Source organism: Phyllosticta capitalensis (genome assembly GCF_038381095.1).
Source record: "Phyllosticta capitalensis strain CBS 128856 chromosome Unknown BKA78scaffold_12, whole genome shotgun sequence".
NCBI lineage: Eukaryota > Fungi > Ascomycota > Dothideomycetes > Botryosphaeriales > Phyllostictaceae > Phyllosticta > Phyllosticta capitalensis.
This window is the reverse complement of record NW_027117450.1, coordinates 662,119-678,984: the sequence shown is the minus strand read 5'-3', so window position 1 is coordinate 678,984 and position 16,866 is coordinate 662,119. Positions and strand designations below refer to the sequence as shown.

At 55.2% G+C, this 16,866-nt stretch overlaps 6 protein-coding genes across 6 annotated transcripts; 2 read left to right on the top strand and 4 right to left on the bottom strand.

Annotated features, from left to right (window-relative positions):
* Positions 1 to 1,493: 1,493 nt before the first annotated feature.
* BKA78DRAFT_239274 (uncharacterized protein) lies at positions 1,494 to 3,334 on the bottom strand (the record flags this gene model as incomplete). The annotated part of the gene is made up of 2 exons (XM_066883898.1): positions 1,494 to 2,604; positions 2,688 to 3,334. Coding segments are annotated over 2 exons (1,758 nt in total), but the record flags the coding sequence as incomplete, so codon positions are not given.
* Positions 3,335 to 4,380: 1,046 nt separating this feature from the next.
* On the bottom strand, positions 4,381 to 5,096 carry BKA78DRAFT_51361 (uncharacterized protein). The gene has a single exon (XM_066893302.1). It carries the CDS (start codon positions 4,922 to 4,924, stop codon positions 4,469 to 4,471), a length of 456 nt encoding a protein of 151 aa, XP_066739158.1. The 5' UTR covers positions 4,925 to 5,096; the 3' UTR covers positions 4,381 to 4,468.
* BKA78DRAFT_51385 (uncharacterized protein) lies at positions 5,011 to 5,886 on the top strand. Its single transcript, XM_066893303.1, has one exon. The coding sequence runs from the start codon at positions 5,269 to 5,271 to the stop codon at positions 5,728 to 5,730; it is 462 nt and encodes a 153-aa protein (XP_066739157.1). The 5' UTR covers positions 5,011 to 5,268; the 3' UTR covers positions 5,731 to 5,886.
* Positions 5,887 to 9,281: 3,395 nt separating this feature from the next.
* BKA78DRAFT_326585 (uncharacterized protein) lies at positions 9,282 to 9,748 on the bottom strand. Its single transcript, XM_066889450.1, has one exon. It carries the CDS (start codon positions 9,719 to 9,721, stop codon positions 9,500 to 9,502), a length of 222 nt encoding a protein of 73 aa, XP_066739156.1. The 5' UTR covers positions 9,722 to 9,748; the 3' UTR covers positions 9,282 to 9,499.
* A 159-nt stretch (positions 9,749 to 9,907) lies between these two features.
* On the bottom strand, positions 9,908 to 12,930 carry BKA78DRAFT_326584 (uncharacterized protein). The gene has a single exon (XM_066889449.1). It carries the CDS (start codon positions 12,849 to 12,851, stop codon positions 10,155 to 10,157), a length of 2,697 nt encoding a protein of 898 aa, XP_066739155.1. The 5' UTR covers positions 12,852 to 12,930; the 3' UTR covers positions 9,908 to 10,154.
* A 1,498-nt stretch (positions 12,931 to 14,428) lies between these two features.
* BKA78DRAFT_258834 (flavin-containing amine oxidoreductase-domain containing protein) lies at positions 14,429 to 16,473 on the top strand (the record flags this gene model as incomplete). The annotated part of the gene is made up of 2 exons (XM_066885314.1): positions 14,429 to 14,995; positions 15,046 to 16,473. 2 exons carry the CDS (start codon positions 14,429 to 14,431, stop codon positions 16,471 to 16,473), a joined length of 1,995 nt encoding a protein of 664 aa, XP_066739154.1.
* Positions 16,474 to 16,866: the final 393 nt, after the last annotated feature.

The following is a 16,866-nucleotide window of genomic DNA, read 5'->3' as shown; positions in this document are numbered from 1 at the left end:
GAAGTAGCTTGTTTGGGGTATGTAGAAGAAGAGAAAAGAATTTGCAATCATCTTTGCCAGCCTGAGCCTCTCCAAAACGGGGGCATTGGTGCGCAAGCTAAGGTAGTTGTGCCTACGTTTTTGAGTTTACATACATGAAGGGGAAGGGCAAAGATTGGGGGGAGGGGTGAAGGGGGTAAGGGAGAGAGAGGGAGAAAACCAGCCAGCCAGCCACATCGACAAGAGCCACAAGAAAGGCTCTTCGGACGAAGAAGAGGAAGAAGGGGAAAGACGCAGTCCAAGGGGTGTGGAAACAAAAAGAAGAGCGAGCCGGCCGGGGTTTGAGGGAATCTGCGCAGAGAAGAAGATGATGATTGAGGGAAGGAGAGAAGAGATGTGTTGGATGAAGTTGGTTTGGCGAATGATGATGGGGAAGTGAAGGAAACAACAAATCGAGTGCGCTTCTTCGCAGCTACAGGAGGCCCGGGCCCAGCCTGGCCTGACTGACGTCTCTTCCGTCATCATTTCGTTAGTTCATCCGTGAAATCTTTTTCTCCTCCGCTGCCAGCTCCAATCTCATCTTGACGCTTCAGAGTGAGAAGGAAAACAAAAGGCGAAACAAAATAGAAAAGGAGACGAGACGAAAAAAACAAAAAAGCCATCGCGGTCTAAGGAAAAATACCCGTTTCGTCAATCTGCCCAGTCCAAAGTAGTCCAATCCAAGTTTCCATATCAACATGACTCGTTCCATTCATCCATTCTGCTCAATCGTGTCACATGTCCTCGTCATCCCATCGCCGTCGTGTCCGTCATTGCTGTATTCCGTCTTCGCGTGAAATTGCCAGGAGCAAGCACAAAAAAAAAGATAAGAAAAAAGCCTCAGCCATCGTGGTGAGACATCATCGACAAAAAGGGAATGAGAGGAGGAAAACAAAACACACATGATCGCTCGCAATGCTTGGGGGGAAAGAAAAACATCAGGGAAAAAAACTTTGAGACCGCTCGCCACGCTTTGCAATGTATCCAATCCAAGAAAAGAAAAGCATCAAAAACTTGACAAGCAAGGGGAGGAAAAATCAACAACAGGCCCAGGTGTAGCAGGCCAGCCAGCGGCATCCAGCAGACGGAGAGGCCCAGTTCGGTGGAGGGTGCGCATCCGCCCAGCCACGTTGATTCGTGGTTGGCTGACATGTCAGCCGCGTGCGCACACCCCCACGAACTGGTCAGCTCTCTTTTGTTGCTGGTAGCACATGACGCCTTCTGCATCGAGAGACAACCTCCGATGCTTGCTCGAATGGTGTGTTTGCAAAGTGAAGTTGGTGTGGGAGTAATCGACACAGTCGCGGGGTAAAGGATTGGTGGTTAGGATCGGAGACATGCAGAGCGGATTGTGTGCGATATCGTGTATTGGTCGTCATTTTTTTCTTCTTTTCAAATGATTGTGAGCGGAGGGGTTTTGCTTTTGCTTAGACTTTGGCTTCGGCCTTTACGAGGACGGGGCTGCCGTTGCTGTTGCTGCCGCCGCCGCCGTTGACCTTGCCACTCTCCTCAACCATGCGCTTGAACTCGCGGACGACCTCGGTGGGAATCTTGTCCCAAAGCAAGCTGCGAGTGTAGACCTCTGCGGCAGTCTCCCCCTTGCGTTCTTCGCGCATGGCGGCAAGGGTTTCTGCGAGGTTGCGGCGGTTTTGCGATGTCGGTGTGGCTGGCGGTGTGCCGTCTTCGTACGTCCGACGACCAAAGTCGGCCGACGTCAGGCTATTGTACTGCGCAGGGGTGATGGAAAAGGCCTGCTCAGCTTCCTGTTCCTTGGTGGGTGCGGCGAGCTGCGCATAAGCGTCGAACTGGGGTTTGCCTGCGGTCTGCGAGATGGTGGCAAACTCGGTACCTGACAGCGTCGGCTTCGGCCAGGAGGCACCAGAGGGCGCAGGCTCGAGCGCCTCGACGCGGTGGGCGAGCAGATTCTGAGCCGATTGAGCTGAAGGCTCGACACCGGCATCCTTGAAGATGCTGTCCAACACCGAAGCTGAAGCCGCGCGGACTTCGTCGGGCATGCGGGGAATGGCCGGCGGTGATGCGCCAGAGTTGCTGGCGACAAAGGCGCCGCAGAGAAGCAGCATGAGCAAGAGACCCGAGGCGACGGGCTTGTCCTGCTCCGTGTCCTTCTTGCGAGACACAGCCTCGACGGCCTGCGAGTGGTTGTTGGATGGCGGCTGGTCGTCCATGTACACGTCGTTGTAAATGTAGCTGTCCCAGTCGTTGCCTCCCATGTTGAGGTTGTCCATGTCTTGGGCAAAGTCGGTAAAGTTGGAGCTGGGGACGGCAGCCATGGGGCTGCTCTGGCTCTCGAGCTTCTCAGCCAAGATGTTGACCTTTTTGCGGAGCTCAATGCTCTCGAGCGTGTGGGCCTTGACCATCTCCATCTTCTCCCACTCGAGGTTGTGGGCGCGCTGCTCGGCCTCGAGCTTCTCGCGGTGGGCCTGGTCCTTTTCTTGCATAAAGGCCTCGGCCTGCAGGCGCATGCTTTGCAGCTCCTCCTCGAGTTGCACGACGCGCTCAGTCCAAAGCTTCTTTTCTTCCTCGAGCTCTTCGGTGTGCCTCTTCTTGCGTTGCCGCGAATCAAGACTGTGGACGAGTTAGCAGGGGAAGAGAAAGACCAAAAAAACACGGATCGAGGGACCGAAACAAGGTGCGGGAGGGAGTCGTACGCGGCCTGTCTGTTGCGAAGCAGACGCTTCTGTTGCTTGAGCTCCTTGATCTCCTCCTCGTTGCTGGATTGGGCGATGAGCTGGTCAATGTTGTGGAGGCTCCGCTCGGGGGGAATCTCGAATCTTGCATTCTTCTTCCTGATGCCGTCGCGGCGGGGGAATGGCGAGTAGGAGCGTCCGGTCGGCGTGTTGGGGCGCATCCTCTTGTTCATGGGGCGCGACTCCATTTCTTGGGCGGCCATGGCCATCCACTCCTTGTTGGAGTGTGGCGAAGGGGGGTTTCCAGAGGGCGTAGGTTGGAATACTGATGCCGGCCGCACATTCATGGGAACGGCAGAGCTGGGGAATGGCTCAGAGGAGCCGACTGCGAGGTAGTTGGAGTCGTTGAAGTCGTGACCAAACATTGAAGAGGTGGGAGTCCGCGAGTCGTCTTCGTTCATGGGGGGCCACACAGGCTGCTGGTGGTCGTACGAAGGCATTTGCTGGTGGGCGCTCATGCGCATGTAGGGGTTGTTGTTGGTTGCGGTAGAGTGGCCCGGGGCGAAGAAGGGATTCGTCGAGACAGCAGGCGGTTGGTGGTAGTCTTGAGGGTCGAAAAAGGCAGAGTCTGGAGAGAAGATGGCGGCAGCACTATTTGCTGGACTCATGGTGTCGAAAAGGTCGTTGGGATCGTCAAAGGCGTCGTGGTCGTCGGGGCGGGCAAAGTCCATGTGGGTCATGGATTGGGAGGTCCTAGGGCCGTACTTGTACAGCGGTCGGTGTGACGGGCGATGTAGCGGTGAGAATTGAATGGGGATGGACGGCAGGCTACGGAAGCGGATCGTGGTGTAAACGGAGCTAGTTTGGCGGAGCAGGGCCAAGGTAGACAACGGCGATGATGGCTGTGGAGGGGTTCGCGGGATGCGTGGGCTCCCCGGGGCAGTCTTTGTATGCTGAGAGTCGGTCGTGGGTGGGGAAAAGGTCGAAACGAGCCGCTGCTCTACCATTCGGCGCCTCAGCACTGAGCGCTCCGTCAGGTAGCCGTGCAGTTATCACCAGGGCAGGGGTGGTGTTGCGATGCCCGGTGACCCCTGTCCTTGTCCTTGTAGCCCTGTCGACCCACTGCTGGGGGGCATCAAGTCCGTCTCCTCTGTCTACCTCCCCGGCGATGTCTGGCCGTCAGTGTTCTGTGGTCCTCACCATCGCTCTTCGTTTGGCCATCATCACCACCATCATCATCGTCGTCCTCTTCGTTTGTCACCACCACCACCACCCTGAAACACCAACTCGCTCCAACTCTGGTTGCTGGTAGCTTGCGGCCCGCTGCCCTTCCCTTGATCCTCCCGTCTGCCCTATCTACCGTTTGTTTGAGCCTACTTCCGCCGAGCTACGACTCACTGCGGCTGGGCCGGAACGCACCGTGGCGCCCAAGCATCGCTCCCTTCCAGCTCCGAATCGAGCCACATCCAACCATCTTCCCAGTCGTCCAATTGCGCCGCACCACCACAAATCCACCATCATCCCCGCCTCATCCAAACGCCCGTCTGCTCTTGGGCACGCGCTGCGCCTTCTAACAAACTGTTTATCCACCAGGTAAACACGCCCGAGTCGAAACGCCCTCGTCATCTTCCAGCCCAACAATCCGCCACTTCTCGGGGTACATCGCGCAGATTAAATCCTCCCTACTCTATCTTCTTCTTCGTCGTCTCAGCTTTTCTTCTTTGTTTACCCTCTTTTATTCTTCCCGCTCGTCCACTCAGAAACCGAGATCGGTGCCGGTGCGTTTTGGACTTTGCGCCATCTCAAGCCTCGCAAACTCTCTTTGCTCTTCCATCTCGCCGTGTCCCGGTACATGGATGCCGCCCACCGCTGAGCTCACTACTCACTGCCGGAGCTGCACGCCTTGCAGCATGCGTCTGCGTCCGTCGGGTCTCTGGCTCGCGTTCCTGTTTGCCCGTTGCGGTTGGGGGCGCTGCTGCTGTGCGACTGTACCATGGCGGTAACGTCTTGCTCCCCATGCCGGAACATCCACCGCCATGGGCGAGACCCTCCGAGCTTGCTGCTATCATCGACCTCCCGTGACGGGCTCCTCTTCGCTTTCTGACATTGCCCCTAGACTGCCTCCGCCCTTCCCCGGCCACTGAGCGCGACGACTCTGTCCCATCAGCAGTGCCCATAAATATCTCGCCCTCTAGCAGTTGCGGCCCAAAAGACGAGGCTACCATCCCTGCTCTCGCTCTCTCGTCTTCATTTGCCATTTCTGCAAATGTCTTAGCTCAGGTGCTTCCACAACAGCATATCACGTGCGTCTGCAGATCACTTGGTTCTGACGGTACGCCTGCCCTGGGTTGGTGCTGTGCGTGTCTCCACGCGCGAGAAGACGCTGGAGAAGACATTTCTGCTTCGGTAGCACGAGATTCTGCGCTCCCCACTGAGACCAGGGCGCCGTTTCAAGAGCCGGATTGTTGCCTGTCTGTTCGTCTTTACTGCATTTTCTATTTCGGGGTCCTCTTTTTCCTCCCCGTCCACCAACACTTTTCGAAACAAATTCTTCACCAAAAAGATTTCGTCTACGTCAAGCAAGCCCGGCAAAAACTCCACAATGACATCCATGCCGCGAGCTGGGCACCCATCCGCCCCATCGGCAACATGTAACTCTCGTCCGGTCCGGTGCCGTGTTTTGATCGCGGGAATCCTTTCGACTCATTGCTTGCCCTCCCGCAGCTGTAGCATCCATTGGCACAGAGGCGTCAAAGGGTGGTTGGCTGTATTACCCGAGATTGATCGTGTGCCTTTTTCTTCTCTCTTGGACTGCTCTCGAGCAGGCTTTTCAGCCTTTCGATTCCCGTTTTTCTTCCGTGTGTTCCCCGAGCAACACGGGGCTCCTTCTACTTTGAGCATTGCGAAATACGCACAGTGTTGTACGGGTACTCTCAGCCAAGAGGGCATGGTCAGACCTGCGCCTCGTTGCGATCGAATGTCCCTCGCAGGGCCTATCACCTCTTTCTCCCTTTCCCAGCCTCATTTCTTTTTTCCTCTTTTTCTGTCAAAAGCTGGAAAATGAGGGTGATGGTGCCAGGTTCTGGCCAGTAGTAATCGCAGCACCAGAAAAGAAACCCCCCTTTTATCTGCCACTGCCGCAGCTCCTCCCCATCAGCAAGCAGAGGCAGCAAGCAGTTACGGAACGCCCACTCCGTCGGTGTTCTCGAGACCTTGCAATGGTCACATCGCTCATCACCATCATCGCTCGAGCAACAACCGGCTCATGTCGTCTCCATCCATGATCATGTCGACGCTTCCGCCCGCCCGCCCGCTCTTCGAATTGCCACCACGCCAACCAGCTCTAGCATCTCGTCAACGTTCAACTAGCTAGTCATGCCTAGACACACGATGGTAGGTTGTTCCTCGCTCGCGCACCGCCACTCGCTCAGCACCTCCGTCCGTCGACCCGCCAACGCCATTCCACTAGCACGCTAGACATGAGCATAAAATTCCACACGCCCGGGATTGCCACGGTGCGGGAGCAAGTGGATGCGCAGAGAGATGACTGGACTGCCTGGCTGGATGACGGCGGGACGGTGCAATGGATGCATGCTGACCCCCGCAACCCACCGGCAGCAGAAGAAGCAGCCCGTCGGGATCTGCGTGAGAGATGGAGAGATTGATTGAGGTAGGGGATGGTGATTGGGACGGATTGGCGTGCTAACCATTTTGTCAAAATGGGAAGCAGGTTTGCTCGCTCGTCCGCTTCCTTGTGAGGCCTCGCGTCGCACCGCGGCACCGCACATTTGTCAAAATGGCGGACGTGGACTCACTGCCGATACACATTGGAGAGCACGGGATGGATGGTGGGATGATGGGACGAGAAGATTTGACGCCAGTCAGGATCATTCATCACTTGGTCCGACGGTCAACCCTCGACTGACACTGAACGAGTGCTTTCTTTGTGGCTCGGTCGAGGGGAGAGCGCGCACCATCTCTCGCACGCGCCGTGCGGTGGGTTGTAGTAGCAGCGGTGGCAGTGCAGCCCTCGCCTGCTTGCTTCTTGCGTCTTGCGTGCGTCTTGGACCTGGGACACACTGCAATGCCTCCCTCCTTACATGAAGCCTCGGTATGTAATGTAGGCCGTCGTCACTCAGCCATATTCGTCGTCGCACCCATCACTATATCTTGCCTGGCTGGGTTTCCTCGACTCCAATCGCCCCGTCCCAAGCAACTCAAGTCACCTGGCCGTCACTTGCTGTGTGTGCGCCAACCACCTCCAGTCGGATGGACGTAAGGATGGGATACGTTGCGTCTTTCCACTGCCCTTCCCCTCCACCCACCGACATGGATGCGCGATCGTAAAGCGCACTACGGCGGTGACGCGACTTGACCGCCGCCACCTTCGCGAGACGCGTGTACCTGGCCTGCGCGCTGCCTTCCCCGCTCTGTATCTCCTTTGCTAGGAACACCATTGCAGGTACCGAGGCTCGGTGAAGGAGGTCGGGGCGCACATGGCCAGCCGACTGGTCCCTTTGTCCGTCTGAAGGAACTTGGTTATTCTTAGACTGGGTCGTCGACTATCACTACGATGCCAATATCGTGGGAGCTTCAGACTACATTTTTCCCTCTGTTGTAAACATCTTAATATCCATTTTTCCGCGCTCTTTTCTTCAAATCCAATTCATCTCCCTTCCTCGCGAGTGCTGTGCACAGTTGGCTTTTGGCAACCCATGTTTTCATATACGCACATGGTGGTGTAGTATGCAGATGTAGATGTGGATGTAATACCACCCCACCACCACACATTTACTCTCCCCGCCGCTCCGCTCCCCTCTTGTTCATCCAGAGATCGCGTGTTGGTTCGACCGCTTGTCTGTCCAGCTGTACGCCGCCGCTCTCCTTGCCTCATCTTGTGCTCGTTGGTCCATCTCGTCATCCATCTCTTCTTTTTTTCTTTTCCTCGTCTCCCCTTCTTTTCTTTTTCCTTTTCTTGATCACCCCGCCTGTTTGCCTCCTTCTTCCCCTCCCTCTGCTCTGACTTCCTCCTTCTCCCCCTACCGCCATGCCACCGCTCCGCTTCGCCCCCCTCCCTCCCCATCTACTGGCCCAGGAGATGAAGAAGCGAAGCGACTAGCAAGATCGCAACGACCAACAACTGACGCAACCGAACCGAATCCGACCCATCGCTCGTTGTGGTATGCTTGCTCATGGCGCCTGTACGGGCTGAGCTGCCTGTTGACTAGATAGCTACCTACCTAGCCGGCCGGTCGGCCGGCCGTCCGAGCAGCGAGCGCTCTGCGTTGCGTTGCGTCGCGTCGCAGCATCGTCTGCGTGCTGGTGCCGGGTCTTGTCTGCTTCTTTGCTTCTTTTCTACAGAAAAGGGGACAGGGCAGGGCAGGGCAGGTCGAGTGGTGGTGGTGGTGGTGGTGGTGGCAGGGTGTGGTGCCCTTTGTGCGATCATGATCATGATCAAGCTGCTTCTCGAATCTTCCTCTGCTCCACTCGCGCCAAGCCGAATGCACCAAAGAGAGGGCGTCGAGGCGGTTGTGCCAGGTCGACTGATAAGTGCTGCCTACCTGCCTGCCTATCGCTGTAGACAGTTGTGTACCTAGGAAAAGGGAGGTCGAGATGTCTCCTGCGTGCATGGAGAATGTAAGGATGGACACCACCACCATCACCGGCCGGCCCGTCAGCCAACAATTGCGTGAATGGGTAGACCGGTGGACCACCGACCAGCGATGTGACAGAGAAGCTGTGGATTAGTGTGCTAACCCCCCTTACCCACCTACCGCCATTCCCAACCCGCCAGCCAGCTATTATTCATTTATCCACTTCTACACCCGAAGAAACAAGAAGCAAGCCAAACAAGCAATAGCAGCAGCTACAGCTCCAGCTATAGTGGTGTGCTAACGCCGTATTGTGGTGTGCTGCCCCGTCCGTCTTGAGTCCACCCATCCCCAAACCCCAGCACGTCCACTTAGCTCCCGCACCGATGTTACTAGGGAGAGGGGCAAGCACTCCAGTAGCGAGTCATCAGTGATGGAGCGAGAGGGTGGTGGGGTGACTTGTCTGCCGTGTAGCGCGCGTGCGGGCGCACAGGAGTATGTAGGACGTACATGTATGTACATGTATGTACTTTGGATGCATTCGCTACTACTGGCTAGGGGTTGCCACACACACAAATACACCATACACCATACACAACATCTAAAGACCAGCCTACACATTGACGCAGCCATGCTACGCGCCCACGAGCCGGCCGGCCGGTCGGCGTCTATCTGGCGTCGGTAGTTTGTCGCAGCACCGATGCTGCTGCTGCTGCTGCTGCTGCTGCTGCTGCTGCTGATGATGATGATGACGAGAGCAACAACAACAACGTGATGTTGGCGGTGCTGACAAAGACTTGGAATAGTAGGTAGGTGGGCAGGTAGGCAGGCCGGTGTCGGCATGGGACGAACAAGGCACAGTAGGCGAGGAAAGAAATTCAACCCAGACCCAGCTTCAAGTCGTCGCACCACCTTCAGGCATAAGCGCTTAAATACTCCCTATGACTCCTTATCAAGAGAAAAGTTCTCTCTATATTGAATGGCATTAAGCGCTTGACAACTCCACATCTCTACGTGTTTTACTCGGCGACAGAGATTCCTGGATTAGCAATTTCTTTCGTCACCCACTGTAAGGGGAAGTAGGGGATGACCGACTAGATAACCGACCTGCATACAAGCATGCGTGAGTGCAGGAAGCGACTGGAGCGAGCGGGCGAGCGATCCCGTCACCCTGCTCTACCACCCACCCACCGTACCAGAACGCATCCGATCTCCCCGTCTGATCCGGTCCGAGCGGCTGGGTCAGTCTCGTTTCTTGGATGGCGAGGTTGTTATGATGGTGGTCAGGTAGGTAGGGGGCTTGCCTCGTGCTGCGTTTTGATGATGTGCTAGTTGTGCTCTTGTTTCTTGGGGCCGTGGCACACCGGTCAGGCACGCGTGAGGATTCTTGGGGGTCGAAGTGAGGGTTGAGGGGAAGAGATTGCTGTGGGAGGGGCCAGGTTGGGGAAGGCGGGAGTGTTGCATTTTCTGTTCTTGAATTGATTCCCTGGGTAAGGTAGGTAGCTGGTCAGTGTGCGTCAGTGCGACTTTGTAGTCGATTCATTGCCTAGATTGATCTCGCGCGCCTTCGCACCTTTTGACTTCGTGACTAGACGATTGAGCAACATAGGTAGACACGTTTATGTCGACTGTGAAAGAAGGCGATTTGAGGACATGCGTGATATCAATTATCCCAACTGGTGCCCTAGAGAGGAGCATTGAGGAGTGGTGTCCACAAGTGTCAATGATTGGAGATCTCTTTCGTACAAGTAAACTCGATACATGGCCTTGACGCCTCGCTGTTCTGGCCTCGCGCTCCAACGCCTGAAAATGCTGATGATTTTACATAGGATCTCCTGTGCCTTTTAAGTCCTCCTCGGGCTAGAGTGTAATCGAGACGTTGCGAGTACGTTTACGCTCAATCCCAACCTTTCCGTCTTTTGGACTGCCCCGTGTGTCGAGGCGGCTCATCCTTGGCTTCAGCAAAACGATCTTGCCAGTGAAGCTCGTTGGCTTCATCACCAGCTAGCGGGTCTGTGTCCTTCGGGTCGGATCCGAGATCCTGCTCAATTTGAGGTTGGGCCGTTTGTTCAGACGACTCGCCCTCGGTTTCAGCTGGCGGATCTTGCCAGCGAAGCTCGTTGAATTCATCACCAGGCAGCGGATTCGCGTCCCTTTGTCCGGATTCTTGCTCGGGTTCAGCATCGTGTCCTGTCTCGACTCCTGGTCCAGGCCCATCATCGCTCAACGCATCGTTCATGTAAAGCTCGAGGTATATCTCCAGCGCCGTTTGTTCACCAGTCGAGCAGTCCTCGACGCCCCAATACTTCATGATGCGGTTGATCTTTTCCTCGACATCTTGTGGACTGCGATCGCGCATCATGGTGATGCGGAGGAACTTTACTAGCGTCTCAACCATGAGATGTCCCCGGAGCGTGTCGTCCAGCGTCTTGCCCCTTTCAAGCTCAACCTGAACGCGCATGTTGAACATTTGGCTCATGACCTGGATTAGCTGGCCTGCGTCGAGCTGGTAGATGTGGCTGTGTGCCGTGAGCCTGCGCTGGGTGGGACTTCGCGTGGGGAACGAAATCGACGCAACGCTCTTTGCGATGATCTCAATCGTCTTGGGTGTCGGCAAGATGCCAAACCGCTTGGCCAAGACGCAGAGCGTCATCAGAGTTGCCTCGTAGTTGCGCATGGCGCAGAGGCACTGAATCATTATTTTTGTCATTCGTGAGCTTGTGAACGTCTTCTTTGCGGTGCGTGCGCGGCCGCGCCACGCAGATTTGAAGGAAGACAAGTTGTGCTTCATTACGTTGGGGCCCCGCAGCTTGATGCGGTCTGGATGCTTCATAAAGTTGGACCCACGCCGAGCTATGCTTAGGAAGCATGCATTCCAGAGTAGTGCGATCAAGGCCTCATTTAGGTTGTGATATTTAGGGCCATTTTCGATGAAATCCATGACGGTTTCTTGTACCTTGCGCAGGTTGTGAGTTCGGAGGTAGTAATGGACTACAAGACTCAGCCCCTTTGGATCCAACGGAAGCTTGCACTTGCGGAGCATATGCATTAGTGTTCCGAACTCGGCCCTTACTCTGCCGGTTGTTCCTTCCTTTCGCAGTCGTTGGAGGAAGAGAGTCAAAAGGACGGAAAACGTGGCACTGGTGGCAGGCGGAACAGGTCTTTGCTTCCAAACCTCCGACTTTTCCCAGAGCTTTGGGTGTTGGCTATGATATGTTCTCACTTTAGTACCGTCGAATGCCTGGGTGGACTCGCGCCTTTGAATTATTTCGCGTCTTTGCGCAACCATGCGTAAGGCTATTTCTTCAGACAGTTGAAGATTTCGGTTTGATCCCACCCAGCTGTCGAGGATTGCATCCATGATACGTGGAGCGGGCACGCAATTCGACTCATATGCCAGCTCGACCACTAAAACGGCTGCCTCGGTATCGTGCAGACCAAGAAGTCTTTCCAACCACGTATTGAAGAACAAGCCTTTTTGAAAATTCGCTGGCAAGGTATTCAACAGTGGCAGGAACATTCGATGCGCTTCTTCGGTGGACTTGGCCGATTTGGTGAGACGGGTAATTTGGTGAAAAAACTTCGTCTGATCGTTTCGAAAATTTAATTGGAACTGTCGGGAGCGTAGCATGTCCTCGAAGATTTTCTGGGCGTTTCTTAAGGCATTGGCGTTCAAAAATGACCCCGTAAAAAATTCGTAGTCAGAATCCGTCATTTCGTCACCAAATCTTTCGTGCACTCTGAGGTACCAATCCCAAGCCGCGTCAATGTCGTCTGGTCTGAATTCTCTGAGCCCCTCGAAGATGTTTTTGTAAGCGGGCAATGTCTGCTCATCCATGCCTTCTAGGATCATCTCGGCGTAGTCGAGCCTTCCAGATTTGGCGAGAACATAGACTCCATACTCAAGAAACTCTGGCTGGTCGAAAACTGGATCCGAGTTAGACCCGTAAATTCTCAACCACTCCGAGGATGCTTCATCCCGCTTGCCCGAGAGAAATAGATCATCGAGGTAGGCTCTGTGAAACTTTGAACTTCCAAACTCCGTCAGGTGATCTGCCAACTGTTTCATATGGGCCAATCTGTTGTCGTTGGTGGGGGAGCGTTGGGACTGGGTAGTCCATAAGACAGTCCACGCTTCATCGGGCATGAATTTGAAGACATCTCGGTGGAGCTCTTTGACCCTTTGGTAATCTTTCCACAACTCCTTTCTGCAGGTGTCGTTGGTGGGCTCATTCAGGCCTCGCCTCAAAGAGGCATTCAACTTCTTAACAGCGGGTGGTCGTGGACCAACAGGGTAGTCGACAAGTACGCTTCTTTCCAATATGACGCGCCTCCATACTGGTGGCGACGACTCGTGGTCATCAGCTTGGCTTTCGTTGTTTGGGCGTTTGCCCAACACGGTCGATGATTTTGTCGCAGAGAATTGGTTTTGTGCCACTGCTCGTCCCTGTGGTGTGCGATGGCCTTGCTTTCTCTTGTTGATACCGCCGCGTCCCAAAAGTTGCGAACGTCGCGCGTCGTCAAAAAATCTGGAGAAGCGAGATTTGTTACGGGAGGGCAAGCGGTGGATGGCCGTAGACCAGAGCCGCCTCATCAGGAGGCATGCGATGCCTGTAAACCTTGTGTGGATTTTTTAGATGAAGAAAACGACGCACGCAGAGGGTCGTAAAGGCTGCTGGTGCGTCCATGTCGCGCTCCAGAAGCACAGAGGAGTTGAACTGACATGAGGATCACGTGCGAGTCATGAAGTCCAGAAATTTGCGCGCAACTGACTCTTGCATCCTCTTCATCACTGGAGCTGAAGTGAGACGATGGCATTTTGCACATCGCAACAGCCAAGTGCCCAGACCGATCATTCTCATCTCGTTCAAGATTCGCATCCATGAGAGAGGATCTACCGCGCCCGTCTTCGGGACGATGCGGCAGAACATAAACCATGCGCTCCGGCTCTTGCCGTTCTAAGCGTGACTAGCCTTTCCATTGCAGCGCGATGTCTGAGTACACTTCATTATTCAACAACAACAAGAGGGAGATTCTTCATCTTCAAATCTGCGCTCCGAGCTGTTGAGCCGTGGCAAAGCGTCTACACACTGGTCGGCAACCGATGATACTGCCGGATTCGCTTGACACAGAACTGTGCCGTCGGCCTCACTCCGTCCTGATCCCGTATCATCAGCCAAGAAAGAAGATGTCCTTCGGCACGCCCTTTGGATTCGGAAAGGGCGCACCCGAATTGTCCGCATCCATGAGCCGTCGCCGGTGCCCAAGTGCCGGCGATTGCGCGTCGCTCGACTGTCCGCTCTGCTGTCCGTTTTCAGCCTCATCGTTAGGCCCCTGTTCCTGCCCTCACAACGTGGCTTAGGGTTGGATCCGATAGTAAGGTTAAGGGCCGCTAAGGTTTGTTTAGAGCCCGCAGGGCTGGAAGAGCTAGGTTTCCGCTTGTCAAGATGCGGCTCAGGTCGACATGTTTCTTGCGGATCTCCAAGTCAGAGTGTTTAGGTAAAGAAAGACGGTGCCAAAGCGGCAATCGACCCGTATAAAGTGGAGGCTGTGGGTGCTGATAAGATCTGGGGGCGTTTGGGGATTTCCCCAGTGGTCAGGGGCCAGCGTGGACCTTCTCTGTTCAGATTCGACGCGGTGGTCTTTGAAGTGTCTTATCAGGACTTGTCACCCCGCAAATGACCACCGGAAATCTCCTTGTGGCTCGAGCTGACAGCATCAATCAGGGCCATAGAACGCTACCGCTAGGCATGTACAACCTTTGGCTTGGTTCAACCGGGAATCAGAACATTGAAAGGCTTCATGTTTGATGATGTTCATGGTAATCGTTACATGAAGACCCCCCGTTCTCCATTGACATTCAATTGTCACCACGACGCGGAGCTCTTCTTTGATTTGATATCAACTCGGCGTCGGCCTGATGTCCTCTGCGGGAACAATACTGAGTCCGTTTATCTTCACAACCCCTGCAGACATGTAGGTATGCGCTCCGGTAAGCCACCACAGGGCGCAGAAAGAGTCGCCGATGTCCGATGGTCCACTTCAATGTGGTGGATATTGACAACTATATAAACATGGCATCTTGGCTGGAGGCAGATGGCTTGCCAGACACACCTGGAAACTTGGACGGTTATTCCTCATTTTGCCCGGCAATCAGTCCTTGTTGTGGAAATGGGTCTCTTTTTACTCACAGCCGCCAGTGCCCTGGTCGCTCAAGCGGCTGGCAAAGCCCTTCCTCGGTCACCAGCAATCCACTTCGAGGGCCCCTTCACGGCGGATGCCGAAGGCGTGCACAACATCCACATCAGCTTTGCCAGTCCTGTCGATGGAGAGCTGTCCGTCTACTATGGCTCCTGCGACATGAGCACTCCGTATGAGGCGCACCATCGTGTGGGAACGACTCACATCGGAGACCACCCCTTGGCCAAGCGCCATATGGGATGGGAATCCAACAGACCTACCCGCTTCACATGGCTCCCTCCGGCAGACACCTTTGACGGCGGTTGTCTGCACGCATTCAGTGGCGAGGAATCTGTGGGAAGATCCGCAAGCTTTGAGATCAAGAAGAGGAAGACTCGGCGCAGCGTCACCTTTGCGGAGATTGCGGATGCCATGGGCCCTTGGTTCGACGGTGTCGAGTATCTCAAGGAAAAGGAGCCGGACTCGGTCTTTGTGTCTCAGGCAAAGGAGAAGACCATTGGTATCCTCGGAGGCGGCATGGCTGGTTTGATGACCTCTGTAAGTTTGACAACTCCTCATCAGTTTCGTTCAATGCTGATTCTTTCCAGCATCTGCTCGACTCTGTAGGAATCTACAACTGGGAAATCCTCGAGGCTACTGAAAGGGTCGGTGGCCGTGTCCACACAAGTTACCTGAACGGTACCACCCCTGACGAGTACCAATACCAAGAGATGGGACCCATGCGCTTCCCCGTCAGCATCACCAACTCGACGACCAACGAGACGATTCAAATCATGGACCACCGCATGGTGTTCCAACTGGCCGACACGATGAACAAGCTGAACGGCAACGACTCGGCCCTCGCCGTCAACTTCATCAAGTGGATCCAAAGCGCTGTCAACGACCCCGAAGACACGACCAACACGACCGCCACCTACTCCAATGTGACGGCGGTCGAGGAGGCCCTGGCCCAAGTCGACTCCTGGGACGCATTGACGTGGGAGAAGAAGAACGAGATTGCGACCAACGTCTTCCAAGCGCACAAGAAGGCCGTCGAGGAGGGCTACTTTGACTTCTCCGAAGCCTCCTACCTGCGCTACGTGATGCACCAGTCGGCCGACATCACCGACCAAGCCGTGTCCACGGCGACCAACAGCCCCGAATGGCTGTACGATAGCATCTACTTTGGCGCGACCGAATGGCGCACCATCGACAAGGGTCTGTCGAGCCTGCCGCGCGCCTTCATGCCCTTCGTCGCCAACCGCACGCGCTTCAGCACCAAGGTCGAGAAGCTGTCGTACGACGAGGAGGCGCAAAAGATGACAGTCTCGTGGCGCCCCGACGGCCCGTGGAGCGACCTGACGAGCGCCGAGTACGACTACACGGTCGTCGCGGTGCCCTTCACGCGCGTGCGCCTTTGGGAGATGCCCGACTACTCGAGTCTGCTGAGCCGGGCCATCAGCAGCATGAACTACGGCACGGCGTGCAAGGTGGCGCTGCACTACGAGACGCGGTTCTGGGAGCACCTGGACGCGCCCATCATCGGCGGGTGCGGCAGCACAAACATCTCGGGCATCGGCAGCATCTGCTACCCCAGCTACCAGATCAACAGCACGCTGCCGGGCGTCATCCTCGCCAGCTACGACTCGGACGACACGGTGCTGAGCTGGGGCGGCCTGACCGACGACGAGCACGTCGCCTACGTCCAGCGCGCCATGGTCGCCATCCACGGCGACGAGGCCGCAAAGCAGTACACGGGCAACTACGACCGCATCTGCTGGATCAACAACGAGTACGAGTCGGGCTCGTGGGCCAGCCCCCTTGTTGGCCAGCAGGAGCTGTACCTGCCCGCCTACTTCAAGACTGAGAAGCACACCGTCTTTATTGGCGAGCACACGAGCTACACGCACGCGTGGATCTTTTCGGCCCTCGAGAGCGCCGTGCGTGGAACCACGCAGCTGCTGCTGGACATGGGATTGGTGGATGAGGCCAAGCAGGTCACCGACGAGTGGATGGCGAGGTGGATCTCTGTTTAATGGGATTGCCTGGTGTTGATGATGAAGTAGAAAAGTAAAATCTTGAATAGACGACTAGACGCTTTTAAATTTAAGGGGTACTTACTGGATCCACACCATCGCCAAAAATATAAACTCAATCCACATGTAGTTACTTAATCCACACTCCCAAACTGTATCCACACCTCTGTTAGTAGTAGGTGGACTGAATCCATACCGTTTGAACCCCATCCACACCATAGTTGGTGAGGAAAGAAATTGCTAATCTGGGAATCTCTGTCACTAAGTCAAAACACGTAGAGACATGAAGTTCTCAAGCGCTGAATGCGTTCAACATAGAGAGAATTTTTCTTGTGATGGGTAGTTACAGGGAGCTTTCAAGCGCTTGCGGCTGAAGCAGAGTGGTAAGCAACC

What these genes read in the sequence shown, in the direction of transcription:
- BKA78DRAFT_326585 (XM_066889450.1), bottom strand. Translation starts at nt 9,721, where the DNA reads ATGCAACACTCCCGCCTTCCCCAACCTGGCCCCTCCCACAGCAATCTC.
- BKA78DRAFT_51361 (XM_066893302.1), bottom strand. Translation starts at nt 4,924, where the DNA reads ATGGCAAATGAAGACGAGAGAGCGAGAGCAGGGATGGTAGCCTCGTCT.
- BKA78DRAFT_51385 (XM_066893303.1), top strand. Translation starts at nt 5,269, where the DNA reads ATGACATCCATGCCGCGAGCTGGGCACCCATCCGCCCCATCGGCAACA.
- BKA78DRAFT_326584 (XM_066889449.1), bottom strand. Translation starts at nt 12,851, where the DNA reads ATGAGGCGGCTCTGGTCTACGGCCATCCACCGCTTGCCCTCCCGTAAC.